This window comes from Cygnus olor, chromosome 5 (genome assembly GCF_009769625.2).
Source record: "Cygnus olor isolate bCygOlo1 chromosome 5, bCygOlo1.pri.v2, whole genome shotgun sequence".
NCBI classification, from domain to species: Eukaryota; Metazoa; Chordata; class Aves; order Anseriformes; family Anatidae; genus Cygnus; species Cygnus olor.
The window spans coordinates 32,224,795-32,239,795 of record NC_049173.1 but is presented as its reverse complement, the minus strand read 5'-3'; the positions used below and the strand labels follow the sequence as shown (position 1 = coordinate 32,239,795).

Sequence of the window (15,001 nt, the reverse complement as noted above, 5' to 3'; positions counted from 1 at the left end):
CAATCAAAGCCAAGACAGATATTTGGATTCAGAGAGTCAGCCCCACAGATCAGCCCTCTCTCCCCCAAGTGCAGCTCCCATACATACTTCACATGCTGAGCAAACCTTCCCTGGCCTCAGCTGCAGTTTCAGGACTAAGACCATCCCCCCAGCATATGCTTTTCTGTCTGCTCTGCCCAGTCCCAGCGTGACTAATCACCAAAGGACTGCACAGGAGCCGCCTGGAAGGGAATTTGCATGCTGACTCTCCAGGGGAGAATTCTTCAGGCTCCCAGAGGGTTAGGCCATTAGCACTGGTTCAGAGCTGATACCATTATCCCATTGAACTGCTGCATCCCTTCATGAGGTAACAACACAAAATGAAATTCCACCCCTACAGGGAGCAGTTTAGCCAATTTCATACTCTCCCTTAAATATAAAAATTGAGCTTCAATCACAGGGGAGGGGGAGCAGGAGCAGGGGAAAGAGAGCAAAACACAAACTGCCACATACAAAGGAGGACCTAATTCCCACCCTAGCAGACAGCAAGTATGTGCCAGCCCAGACAACACCAGGGGGGAGATAAATCCCCTTCTACAGGAGCTCTCCTTTAAAGGAGGAAGGAAAATGGAAAGAAAAAAAAAAAAAGAAAAAACACTTAAGACAAAAAAAATAATGAATGAAGGCTGATGTTTCATAAAGCTTAGGAACCACCAATGGGATCGGGCCAGGGATCTGTGTAAATTCATAACCTGAATCTAATAATGTTCAGAAACAGATGTTTCAAAGGCAAACGCAGGAGATTCCAGGAGCAGCTTTCACGCAGGGGCTGTCTCTCCCTAACCCTTCTTCCCAGCCCTGCTCCTCCCAGCCCACGATCCCTTCTCCCCTTTAAAAAGCAAACTGTCCTCACTGAAACATTCCTGCATGTCCTCCTGTTAGTTCTACACACGTCAGCTTCAGCTCCACTGTACAGCCCTTTGTTCTGAGGCTATTATTGTTCAGCCCTTCTGTTAGTCATTTATTTCTTCATATTTTGAGTTGTTTTCCTATGGAGTTAAAGCTGAGGGCATATCATTAGCCCAGAGTTAATACGTAGTGCTGTTGTAAGTATATTCAAACAAAATGGTTTGAAAATTCAAAAGTTAAGAGTAAATTTAAAAGTTACAGTGTCACACTTAGGAAAACACAGTGCAGATATTCAAACAACCTCCACTATATTTTCTTCTGCCATCATGGAATAGCTATACAATTTGCTAAGTGATTTTACTGCTTTAACTAACTTTAAAAGCCATGCCTCCATCTTCTTCCTCCCTTAATTAGAAGAAAACATGGCTACACATGTGAAACATCAAGGATTCCTTCCATTGCCAGAGAGGGAGAAAGACTGATTATCAAGCTGAATTAGCAGCCAGAAGCCTGGAAACAGAACACCTATATTTTCTTCCCAGCTTTGATAGCAATTATTGCATGACTGTAGGACAGCTCTAGCACGTCAGCCCCACTTCTGGCGGTGGTAAAATTAAGGACACTTCCTAAGATAGCTGCAAGGCCTTCATAGGCACTGCTTCCACTGATGAGAAAATGTTAGATTGCACTAACATGGTTTTACCACTACTCAGAGCAGGATTAGGTACTGCAACAGTAAATACAACTAAGCCTCAACCCCCCCCTTCCCTATTCAATTCCCTCCACATCCGTGCAAAGCAGCAGTATTTTCCTTGAAAGAAATAACCAAAGGCAAGTCCTGGGATGGAGCTGAAGACAGACAAACGCCCACAAAGATAGGAACTAACCTGCTTCCCCAAGCAGAGGGAACAAGCACAAGGAAAGGGAGCCGTCGGGAAGAGCTAAGCGGGCCAGCGACAGCCTAAGAGAGCACATCTGTCAACTTGCGGTGAGCAACACAAAAAGGCCTTTGAACTTCCAACCATTTCCCTGAGCTCATCCCTCTGCACGGTCACACTGGACATCATCCAAAGTTTCAGCAAAGCTAGGTCTATCGTAGGCCTGCTATTCCTCCCCCTCTCCCAACTCGTATTACACAGGGCACTCTTTTATGGCCAAGCTGAAGGGGAGGGGGAAGAGCAGGGGGAAAGGGACGTTTATAAGGTGAAACGCAGCCTCAATCACGTCCCACTGGCCTTTGAACACTTTATCCCTGTTGCCTGCAGTGCCCAGGTTGCTTTGTGCCCAAGGACAGTAAGTGACTGGTGCTCAGATCGGGATCACAGCAGGCCGAACAATACGGTTTGATTAGACAAACTCTCAGTCATATGAAGAATGAGGAGTCAGTTTAAATATTAATTACAAAACGTTCATACTACCAGTAGCCTGCCCCCCAGCTGTACTCGCATAGCTACATATATGTATGCACACAGACCTGGTTGCTGAGCTCTGCATCAAGCGGACCATAAGTCCAGAAATGTCCATTAGCCTGCTCTTGGGGAAAAAAAGGAGACACTACATTTCACCAACCATTTTTTGGAAAGACTAGTTCCAGAATAACAGAAAACATTTTCAACAGCGCTGCCAAACTGTATTTAAGCACTTTGCTGGTCAAAAATACAAAAGAAAAGAGAAGAAAAAAGAGTATCAACACCCAATCTTCCACAACCCTTCAATCAAAAGGGCTATGCCTGAGGGGCACTGCGTTAATTGTGATGCCCTTTGATGCCTTTTAAAGGAAAAGCACATTTACCAAGCCCAATAAAATAATGAAGCATGAAGTAAACCTTACTCACAAGAAATACCAGATATGGAAGTGGTGTCTTTTCAACAGAAACCATAAACTGAGTTTAGCCAAACCAGAGGTTTAGAAGCAAAGCTTCACCTAAGCTCTTGCATCTGAGCTTCAGACTGGTGATTATGGAGAAGGCAGAGGGAAGACTATTCTTCTAAAAAAAGTTTCCATCAGTTTCAGTAAAAGGCCTGGGATATTTTTATCCTCACATCATCACAAAATACATTTGTGTGGGACTTGTAGGTGTAGTAGCTATGCTGTTTCTGGCAACAAAGAAACATCTACTGTACTTGAATGTGTTGTAGCTCAACAGGAATTACCTGAAGTTCCCAAATGAGACGGAAACAGAATGCTACTTTCAGTAAGCTTTAAGGTAAAAGAAGTAAATTATTTTTCAGGCTCTTTAAACCAAATAGTGTTGTACAACAGCACATGCAGCTAGGCAAGCACGTCTGCGTCCCAAGGAGCTACACATTTACAAGCTGAGGAGGTACAATACAGATGCTAAATTCAGAGTAAAATGGCTCTGTTGGGGGATGGTTAGGACAGGATTTGGCGTATCTTATGAGAAACAGAACTATTTATCAATCCTCAGGCCAAGTTTACTCAGTTGTCCTTTCACCCTTGCCACAGGAAGTAAGACTCATTCACACCACACTGGACTTCAAAGTACTTGTAGAAGGGCAGAATGAAAACCATTCCTCTTCTCGCACGCAGCTTTCGTTAGGGACAGTCCAAAGTAGTCTCTGTTGGCACAAGACAGGAAGGCAGCTGAGCTACTCTGGGCATGTATAGCAAAGGCTTCCAAGCCAGACACTGTCAGCAAGCCAGAGAGCTGACACCAACGAAAGAAAGTCTATGAAGCTGGCATGACAGCTGGTAGGTTGCTTATTACTATTATTACTACAGGACTATGGCTTGTAAACATGATCTGGAGCAGGAAGCAAACATGTCACGGAATAATTGGCTCCCATCACAGCAGGGCTTCAGATTTGCAAGAAAAACAGTTCCCGTCATAGCCAGGTAAGCAGAGGCAGGACTCTCCCAAGAACTACAGGAAAACACCTACAAGAACCAGGCAGTCTGAGGACATCAATCCAAGCTGAAAATATTTATAGGAAAGTCAGTCAGGCTGGGATGTGTCAAAAAGATAATGGTTGAGGAAAATCCTACTGAACTGATTCTAAAAATGTCAGTTCGTTGTACAGTTTGCAACAGAACACACACACAAAAAGAGAAAACAACACTGAGAATTTATCTCAGAACTAAAACATCTCACTCAAAAGGAAGAAACTGTCTCTGCCCACGTTTTCCATAGGCGCAGCTCTCTCACTGCTGAGTACCTTGCTTTCCTACACACGGTTTGTTTCAAGTTACCTGTCACAGTTAAAACATTCAGCTTTCACAAACACAAGTTACAAATGGTATTCTTACTGCAGCCGTCTTCATCACTGTGGTCCCCACAGTCGTTGTCTCCATCACACTGCCACTGAGCAGGGATGCACGTACATTCACCGAAAGCGCTGACAGCACATGTAAAGTGATTACGTCCACAGGAGCATTCGGTGCTACTCAATACACCTGCAAAGGAACAGAAGGAAAAAGATGTTTTGAAGATGTGCCTCTATTTTATGGTACACGCATTAAATATAAACTGACATTACAATTGTTCTCCACGTACACACTGCGTGCACGAACATACACTCTCCTACAAAGAAAAGCATTCATCCCTCTCACACTGTTGAAATAGGAGATTGAGCACTATCCCCAGTTTCCTGGAATAGAGCTATTTGAAGACAACAGCAAATAGCAACCTGCCAAAAAGAGATTTAGGAATCAGTTAGCTGGAAAATAACTCAGCACTAGTCACAATCAAATTCAAGGAATCCCAGGCATCAGAACACCCCTTTTTATTTTACAGACTCATTCTTCTACAGCACAGCACTGATGCTGCTCCACTTAGCACTTAGTTCTGACAACACAACAGAAGAAATATCAAAGATTCTACTTCAGAGGGTTATCAGGAATCTTCTCCAGACTCTGAACTTTCTAGATGCCAACCTCCTACATGTCACAGGCTTTAGAGATTTCAGTAAAATAAAGAAGACATCCTTTCTTATTTATTAACTAACCTGTGACAGAGATTAACCTGTGACATTGCCGTGTGCATAACTGCCGTTCATGAAAGCAAGAGAAGAGGATTTTCAGCTCTACAAACTGACCAAAAGAAAATGCAGTCCAAATGTCAAGCTATAATCCGATAAGAACTTTTTTTTTCAGCCTTAATGTTAGCTTAAGGAGTTCCCAATCCTGTTCTCCACTTTCCCAGCTACAGAACAATGCTCTGCTCAACTCTGACTCTCACCCATTTGCAAATACAATTGTTTAAGATGTTATCCCACTCATTCTGTGAATAAGTCTCTGCCTTGAGAGAACAGGCTGCAGCCCACCTCTCAAAGGGGAAGAAGTCATACCTGAACTTCTGTCTGAAGTTATCTAGACAATCAATATAATCAATATCACTGTTAAATAAATGATTATTCTATCAGTCAACAACCACCTCAGGCTAATCTGTGACTGGATTTTTTTGGTCTTTCCTTTTTGCTGCAATTCAAACAAATTTAAAGCTCTAAGCATAAGAAATAAATCATAAGGAAAGAAGTACAGGGGGATACCTGCCACAAGTGGTATCCCCAGATATGACTCCCCAACCTATCTATTTGCAGGCTTATCGATCTCAGTTGTTACTGTTAGTATATCCAAGATAAACCATAAACTGTAGCAAACAAACCACAACATCCTACAGAGAGGAAAAAAAAGCCTCATAATTTCATATTCTAATTGTTAAAAGCACTATCTGCAAAATTTTACACAACTGTTCTGCAAGCTTTCTCAACAGCAGAACTCCCTCCAGTGAAGACATCCTCTTAGACAAGTTAAGCTAAGATTTAAGTTTCGAGGGGATGAACTTCTTCCTAGAGGAATACCAGGATAAATTTCTTCTGCAACAAAACTGGCTAAGCTTAGTGCCAGCCCCTGCTGCTTGCCCCCACTGCTATACTGCCTGTTGCAAGGCCACGCTACAAACTACTTCCCAAGCACATCCATGAGCTACTGAATTGGGCCAATAAAATCGGCTGCCATGTCTTCCCTTTCATAGGCTGCCATGGGTACAGTAAGCTTTTTATTATTTCCTGTCTCTACTACAAATTATCTTTAAAAGGCTTAGTAGAAAAAGCACATCTAAGGCATTACTGTAGATGCTAGGGAAAGCAGTGAATATGTGGTGTAAAAAGAGACAGAAGAAGGAAGAGTATAATGTGAACAAGGAACAGAAAGAAGGACACAGAAATCAAAGGGGACAGAGCAGTCACAGATGCTCAATGAGCTTACCAGGTATGGCCAAAGCAAAGCCTGGCTCAAAAAGACAGCGAGTGAGTGATGCAGATTTCAAAAGACAAGTTTAATCCTAATGTGAGTCAGAAGGCAAAAAACTCAGCGCAGACATCCTTAAGGAAAAGTAACACATCATCAACACAATACATTTGACTATTACAAATAATCACAATGAAATTCAGAAGAACCAACAAGCCTCCCCAAAGGTCAAGCAGAAGTTTCTTCAAACTGACAGCACAGGAAATTCAAGACAAATCACCTTCTGCTGGAGCCTACCACGACTCAGAAAGGCAGAACCAGCTGCATATTGTAATTAAGATAGCTGCTGTTTAAATTACCTCTTTCAAAGCAATTTTTCTACTGTTTTGCTGAACAGTAACCCGAAGCACTTATTCTAACTACTTTTAGCTCCAATATCCCTTCCTGTTGGAGTACACCAAGAAGATGATCGTCATCCTCATTACCCTTAAAGACATACATGAAAGTACCATCAACTTGCTCTATATTGCCAAGACCCCACCATGTCATGACCTAGGGTAGCTTCGGCAACAGGAAAGGATCAAACACTGAGACAAACAGCTCTTAAACTTGAGGAAAATATTCAATAATTTATCTCTAGGTAAACACAAGTGAGAGAAATTGGGGAAAAAAAAGTAAAAGTGAGAGTTATTTTAGCTGCTGGATAGCAGCATGGAGGAACACCTCTGCAATTGCAGAGGAAGAATTAGTGCAGCAGTCTCAAACTGCTGGGAAATCTGCATACTACAGCTTAACCAGCTGAATTGTTCAACACACTTATCTTCAAAAGTTACTGCAACCAATATCAGGTTATATAAATATACACCTTTTAACCTGTTCCTCCCACCTCACTAAAGTTGCTACGTTCAGCCACCTCTGGCTTGTGTTTTTATCAGGCTTCAGAAACTGTTGGGAGTTGAAGGGTATGTTATAACCCAAGTACCAACGCTTCTTTATATGCATGAGCCTATACCCATAGCACTGTTATGTAAGTTTAGACTAGTGAAGCACAGTATGTTATGACCTTTCTGAGTCTAATGCTTTGCAATTTGTGATCTTGAAGTTAACTAACCTTCTAGTCTTTATGAAATGCTTTATAAATCAGGATTTGCCTTAATCTTACACTTGGACTTCACTGTTCAGAGAGCACAACTATTGCTCACCTTGAAAGATGACCATTTTTAACGCAGTAACTTATTGCAACCTGTAAATAGCATCAGAAGAACCAATCCCGGATGACTAGCATTTATCCAATACAAAGAAGAGACTGAATGAAGCCTGGGACAAGCTGCAGATAACAGGAATTTTCGCAATTATTTCAATGTGGACAGTATTTCATCCTTGGTGTCCCATGATTATTTCCCAGTGCTCAGAGCCCCAGTGACAGCACCCTCTGCAACCAGAGAGGGCCAGGAAGAAGAAAGATGAGAAGCGCGTTTTTTTTCATCACCTCAAAGACAAGCGGAAGAAGAGCATTTGGTGTGAGAAGCCTCAACACAAGACTTATTCTTTAACATTGAGCTCTTACTAAAGATGGGGAGTGTGAGATGGAAGACTAACCAAATGCGTTAGGGTGGAACATAAACCTCCAGTGTCACGTTTCAAGGCCAGTCCGTCAGGGGTCCACGAACACAACGGAAGTCAGCGCCTGCCCTTCAGGCAACTGGACCAGCAATCAAAGCAGAAATATCTTCTTACACTTCTGCACATTATTCCAGAGCAAGAACAAGGGGCGCCTCTGGGGCTTAGCCGTGACAAGCAATTTTCCTAAAACTTTTCATCACGCTGGAGGCTTGGACATTTTAACAACCCTCTGTACTCCAAAATCATTTTGCTTATGCAAGAGGCAAAAAATGACATATTTTAACACTGAAATATATGTAAAACAATATATAGAAGCTATGCAGAGACACTGCCAGGTTCTCAGCTAACATCACTCAACTCTCCTGGCCTGTCTTGGCCAGTCCTACAAAGGTTCCTTTTGCTGATGAGGTCACTTGCAATGCTCAGAGCTATTACATAACAGCCCTGTATTTGCAACAGAGTCCCTGAAACTACAAAGGAAACTTAAGCAGACAGAATAATTATCAAACTGAACTCTGTACCCCTTGTTGTTAGCAACAGCAAGTTTTTAGGGGAGACTGAAAACACTTTCTTTTAAATCCTGATGGCATGCCAGGAGGAGAAAAGCTTCTCCTATTTTCAGGGAAAATAGTGACAGATAGCAGCTCTTACCCCTAGTTTGTAGGGATTCCACCTTCCACAGGCTGTTGCTTAAACACATTCTTCCTCTTCAGGGTCCATCACTTCTGTCAGGCCCTGGCAGCATTCTAGCAAATAGCAGGATTTTTTCACACATTATGAAGTTACCTCAAATGGTTGAGGGCCAAGAATACTGCACAAACAACTGCCAAAGATCCTGGCATCTACAGGCAATACCCTGCTGCCTTTCCACATGTTCTTTCTTTCCAGGTACCAAGAAACGGCTATGCAAGAGACTCTTCCTCTCCATGCCACCCTATTAGTCGCATCTTTTCCCCTTCATCCTAACACAGAAATTCTTACTGCTATTTTTAAAAGTAGTAGTATTAGATTCACAGCCATCAGTTTGCTTGTACCATCCTGTAATTCTGCGTGTACACATAACACAGTAGCACAGCTAATCATGGCTAAGTATCAATTTATTTCTTCTATACTGCAAGGTAAAGACAACACCAGCACGTTTAGAAAACCCTAAAAAAAGTACTAAAATATTTGGCACGACCTACGGTTGCAGGCTGTTCAGTTCAGAAACAGAGGCCTTTGAAAAGAACATTCATTGTTTTGGTCCAGGACCGAGCAACACACAGCCCTGGGTTCCTTCCCTTCCAGGGACAGACTCCGCATTTCATCGCCTCCAGAAAACCTCCAGGGGAAGACAGATATTTCTGAGCCATCTCACTACCACAGGAGATGTAACCAAAACAAAAAGATGACAATACCAGCTTTTATAATTTTAATCCTACCATCTAAGTCCCTGGCAGAGGACAGAAGATATAACTGGATATTGAAAAGTTGTGAGAATACAGCACAAATGTTTGGCAGTGACATACAGGAAAAATCTAGGGCTGTATAACAGAACTGGAGTATGAACAATGGAATTAAATGGAAAATGAGAGCAAAAAAGAAATCCTAACAGTGACAGGCACAAGGCTGTGAATATTCTCCCCCAGAAGAGGTATGGAAGGATATAGCAAAAAGCATTTCTGGAGGGAAGAAAAAATAAATAAATAAAAAGACCAAGCATCAGAATATTTTGTCCTGGCTTTGGTAAGTGCACTTCATTTCTAATTTCTGTTTCAGGAACCCATGAGCATCTAATTGTTTATTTGGGGTTAAAATCAGTGAATTCTGTAGCACAGCTTTTAATAGCCTCTAGCACTTTGTTCACCTGCTGTTGTAAGGCCTGTGTTGGATACCATTTCTCTTCCTCCTCTTCCAGGCCAAGCTTGCTTTTGTATTCCTATCACATGTATTCCTTGGTGAGGAAAGACCTTGGACATTTCAGACAGCCTTGTACATAGTTCAGCTGATACATATTCGTCATCCAGCACTTTGCTGTTTCTATAGCAAAGTAGCTCAGCTTTCTTTTCTTGCCTATCTTGAAGGAAAATGAAAATTTTGGATTCCTCTCTCTTACCCAAATAGCAGTTTCCACTGAAGGAAAGTACAGTTAATCCACCTTTAGAAGAGGGATTTGCTGACCATTGTTTAAGCCCAGAGCTCTGCTGGCAGACGCAGCAAAAGCAACATTACAGCACAGCCTGATGTCAGAAGGGGTAACCTCGCACTGATAAAAGCCAACAGGGTTTTTTTCTTTTATTACGCCCACTGTGGAAGTACCTGAAGCAGCTCTTACTAGGTACCCACAGGGTGTCCAAGTATCTGATGCGGGCCTAGAGTAAAATTAACCTCACGTGTCACTGGGATGAGCAATCCAAAAGATTCCAAAGCTTTAAACAAAACTATTTTTTTGTTTGACAGAAAAATGTTATAGTGGCAAGATTTTGTTAAAAAACAAACAAAAACATGGGGTGGAGAATGTCAGAGATGTTACAGCTTCTTTTGACGAAGAGATTTTTATTTTATTGTAACGGGGTATTGTGCATACTTTAACAGTTTCCAAGTGAGGATGAAAGTTTTCCAGGCTTAGAGGGAAAAGAAGGGATACCTCAGCCTGAACTAGCAGTTCTCAAACAAACGTGGCTGAACGAAGTTCTGTGGAGAGGCATATTATTAACTACAACCACCCTTCAGTTCTCACATTCAATTGCACACCTATGCCAAGTAGACCTGAAAAACGTTACAGTGGATATGACAACAGGGAATAACAAGCACAAGAGAAATTCCAGGGGATGTCTGCTAATTAGCATTTAAAGGAAATAAGGAAAGCATAAAAAGTGCAAAATTTGTTAGTATTTGGTGCTATGGGTGTACGTGTGAGACAGAGGGAGACAGGAACAGAGGCTGTATTTCAGAAATACTACATGGGTCAGGAGATACGAGGCCTTTAAAAACATGTTTAACTCCCTGGGGCCCAATTCTGATTCCACAGAAGTAAAGATTACCAACCCCACTGAAAACCTCATCCTGCACTGGGATAGGAAAGCATTAATAGAAACAGCTATCAACAGGAAAATACTGAAGAAAGAGTTGAATATAAAAGACTCAAGGATCAAGGAGCAATGGTTACAGCTTGTTCTCCCAAGCCCTTTAACTCATAAATGAACACCTCGTAATAAACAACATGACTAGAGCCAAGGTCTCTAGATACTTGTCCTAGATCTGTTTCTATCTTGTACAACATTCTACAGATTGCTTCTCCCTCTCTAGAAATAGGGATCCTAATACCACCTCAGCACAGCATGCTAAAGCTTGCTGTGTTCTCCTAAATATCCAGAGACTGAGCAGAAAGGACAGTATTATTGCCATGAAATCCTGCTCACAAAAACTAATTCAAATTGGCTTGGCTACAAGCACACACAGACCAAAAAATCAGCTGAAGGACCATAAACAAAAGATAATGAGAAATGGCAGCAAGTCAAGCTGCAGGGGGTGGAGATGGCTAGTAGATACCATAGGGATCAGCATTCGATCCAGTCCCATTAAATAACTTCATTAACGATATGGAAGAGAGAATAAGAATCGTGCTAAAGCAGCTCGCAAGTTATACCAAAATAGGAAACACTCCTCTACAAATACCACAGAGGACAGAGAAATAATACAGATGAGACCTTAGAAGATTAGAATTATGAGCAGGAAATTAAGATTCAACCTTTCAAAAAAAATTAAGGAAAAAACAGGCAGCTAATGCATCTGGTGGAAAGTAATTTGAAACAGATACTCAATTGAAAAAAAAAAAGAAACTGAAAAGAAAAATCTGGGATGCAGCAATGCCTGCAGAAATCAAGGAGCAATAATAAAAGACAAGCTAGCCATGGATTTATGTCATGACGCAATATGGCAGCCAAAAAAGTATTTTTAGGCTAAACACGCAGAACTGTCAAACCATGGAGGAAGAAATTTTCTCTCTGTGCAGAACTAGGTTAAAACACTCAGTTCCACACATCCCAGCATCAAGTTAATATAAGGAAACTAAAAAAGATACTCTAACTGCAGCAACAAAATGTATAGTAAATGCATTAAAGCACACTACTCTTTTAGGACGCCTGGTAGAGGATTCAAAAACACAAGTTTTGTTCTGGGGCTCCAGAGGCCTGCCAAGTGGTGTGCTCGTCCAAGGAACCAGGCACACTGTCAGCCTTGTATCAGCCCACTTCAGGTGTCAAAGTCCAATGAAAATCCAAATAGACATCTTTTAGAAAGGGCTTTCAGCATTTCAAAAGGTCACAATTCAACATGACAGTTTTCCCGTTACCTTTACAAGAGTGTTCTGAAACATTACACACTGGGAACATCCATTCTCACCTTCACAGATTCTTGGTGAAACAAAGACTACAGAAAGTCGTGAGCTCCAGTATACCATCTCTGACATTCTGCTTCTCACCTCCAAGGCCCTTACAGGAAGAAGTTCAGCCTCCCAAATCTTTTTATCCAATGAATTTGTTGTTTTCACTGTGGACAACTTCATTTGTCTTACACACAAACTCGGACTCCAAGGAACATTATGCTTCCCACCTTGTGAAGTTTCCTTCCTGTCATTATTAAAAGCATCCCTTCAGCCTTGACATTTCATTGTCTGTAGATTTGCCCTCTTAAACATAGAGCATTTCATCCATCTTATGTCATGAAGTGTAGAGTGATGTTTGAGAGACATCATCAGAAGACACGTTTTGCTTATTTTAGCCTGGAGTGGCATTTCCTTGCACAGCTGCAAGCTCCTGTGCAACTGCGTGTCCACAGAGAACTGCGATGAAGAATCCAAGGGACAGGTCTGAAGTGCTCAGCCACAGCACGAAGTTACTTGTCGTGCAGGACCATTTCACTCAAGCACATTAAACAGAAATCACTCAGAAATGGACAGCATACTAAAAGGTTGCTGCTGCATAAGACAGAGCAGAAATATAATCATCTGCTCTAGAACAACGCAGCAATTTTTAGCTGGAACACCATGGCCTGCAAGGCAGGAACTACAAAATTCAAACCCTTTCAAAACGTAAACACTAGACAAACACTTTAAAATACTACCTTAAACCTACATCATGCTTTGCAGGAATTAGTCACCTCAGCAAGATGAGACAAATAACTTTCCATTTCTTTCACTTTTTTTTTTTAAACCACACACTAATAACCTCTATCCTTTCCTGTCCCATTATGGATGTGAACAATTTACTACTCTTTTATCATGAATCATCCAGCACAGTAGACACTCAAAGTTAGGAAATAATGGCAGAACAACAGAAATGTTACCAGGAGACCTTCAAGATACCAGACAACTGTTAAGTGGCAGCTAGGGAAGCAATCTGCTGTTTTAAGAAACAGATAACCCATAGGAAGAAGGGTACATCTGATGCATTTCAACTACTCTACTTCCACTAGCATGTTAGTTCTTGAGTATGAAGTTGAGTGAGCAGTCGCAAATCCTTCTACTCTTGTATCAAAGTTTATGGAGATGAACTATAGACATTGATTAGGACTAGTGAAGCACTGGAGTTTGTTTCCCCAGCTACAGGAGAGAAAACATAACTATTTTAGCTTCTTAAGCTTTCCTTTAGAGAAATCCTTCTGTCTATGAGGTAGTGGAAAAGTTAATCTTTCTCTTCTGCAACTAACAAACTGAGCTTTGGCTCACATCTCTGGTAGGAAGTTCTCCATCCATTATGAGGGAATTTCTAGATGGTCTTCTTATGGTATATCCTCCTATATATCCTAAAAGCAAGCTTACAATAAAAAGCTAAGGATAAACACACAAAAACTGCTGTGCTTGCCACAGGGAAGCACACAATTCTTAACAGAAGGAAGCAGGACAAACACCACCACTCAAGTTATTGAAATGTGGCCTACATTATGCAACATTCATGACCCTAATGATAGGTTTATTCCCCAAAGCTTTAATTGGCCAAGACAAAGAAGTTTCCTCAGAGGCATAGTCTGGGTAAGATGGGTCCACCAGATGTTACGAAAGACTCAACTTCTCCATCTTCGAACCTCAACACCACCGCTTCTCAACTTTCAAGGTTACATCCTGCACATCCTGTATATCAAACATACTGTACCCGAAGCAGCAACTCACTGCTTTAACCAAATGCTGCCACTTACAGCCTTCAGAATAAAGTTTTGGAAAACAGGTTCTCTGCAAGACCCTGGAAATAACCCCCTGCCTGCTCTTACTGCTACAAACACTGTTTTGCAAACAGGTTGCTTCAATCGCTACTGTCCCTAAGGCATACTGCAGATCTACTGAAGTTAGCTTCGAAAGAGTTGACTTAGTTGACTAGGGTTTGGGTAGCATTCAGGTCACAAATGCACAGAGCCCAATCCACCTGCTAAAGTAGTCAAGTAAATACTAGAAGCAATTATCCTACAGTGAGCTTTACATTACCTCAGCTGCAGAAGCACCTGAGTTTTTCTACAGTCACAGCAAATATATACTCTGTCACGTCCTGGAAGTGACTTGGAAGAATCAGAAGTTCAGAGTTATTTCACAAATTCTGAAGCTTTCCAATCCTTCCCCTTCTCTGAACGGAAATGAAAGCAAGCAGACTACAACACCTAATGAAAAACAGCTCGGCATCTGTCACTTGTAACAATAATATGAGAAAAAAAAACTTGAATTTGTATCCATGCATTCCTCCCTCTTCTACTTCACTTCCCTTAGTTTAAGTAACCCAAATATTAACTTTCAGGGCAAACAAACTTCCAGTACAGTTCCAACATTCACTCTGTTTCTGCTCCCATTCCTGTCATGTCCCCTTCCAAGCTCTAAGCATCTTTGGGATTTCCTAAATCCCTTGCTTAGCAGCTGAGACGGAGCTGTCATCTCACTGTGCATGATCTAATTCAACCTGATTTGAGCTTAAAAAAAAGTTTTTAGTTTTGTAGGAGGACAGCTATGTCTACCGTCTATAAACTGCACCTGTTTAACTGCAGCTTCCCAAGAAGCTGAGCTGTCTCATGGATGTGGGGGGAAGTGGGCTAAGAAAATAGAGTGGTCAAAAGAGGACAGCTAAGAGTAGAAAAGCACTGCTGACATCCTTGCTTGAAAAGTAGCACTCCGAGGCTTCACAGAGCCAAGAAAGCTGAAAGTGACACTTTTGGATCTGCGTTGCAAGGATTAAAAGTCTGGTAAACATACTTAGGAAAGTTCAGAGCACAAAAGATTATGCACAGCCACCTCCTTGCCACAGATCCTCTAAGAAATTGGCT

At 41.6% G+C, this 15,001-nt stretch overlaps 1 protein-coding gene across 6 annotated transcripts in view; it reads right to left on the bottom strand.

The window, feature by feature from the left end:
- LRP4 (LDL receptor related protein 4) overlaps window positions 1-15,001 on the bottom strand; it is an 89,273-nt gene that overhangs the window by 33,338 nt on the left and 40,934 nt on the right. For all 6 annotated transcript variants that reach the window (XM_040560036.1, XM_040560037.1, XM_040560038.1 and 3 more), the window contains one exon: window positions 4,157-4,303. In XM_040560036.1, the coding sequence (XP_040415970.1) occupies window positions 4,157-4,303 (147 nt within the window). The remainder of the gene's footprint in view (window positions 1-4,156; window positions 4,304-15,001) is intronic.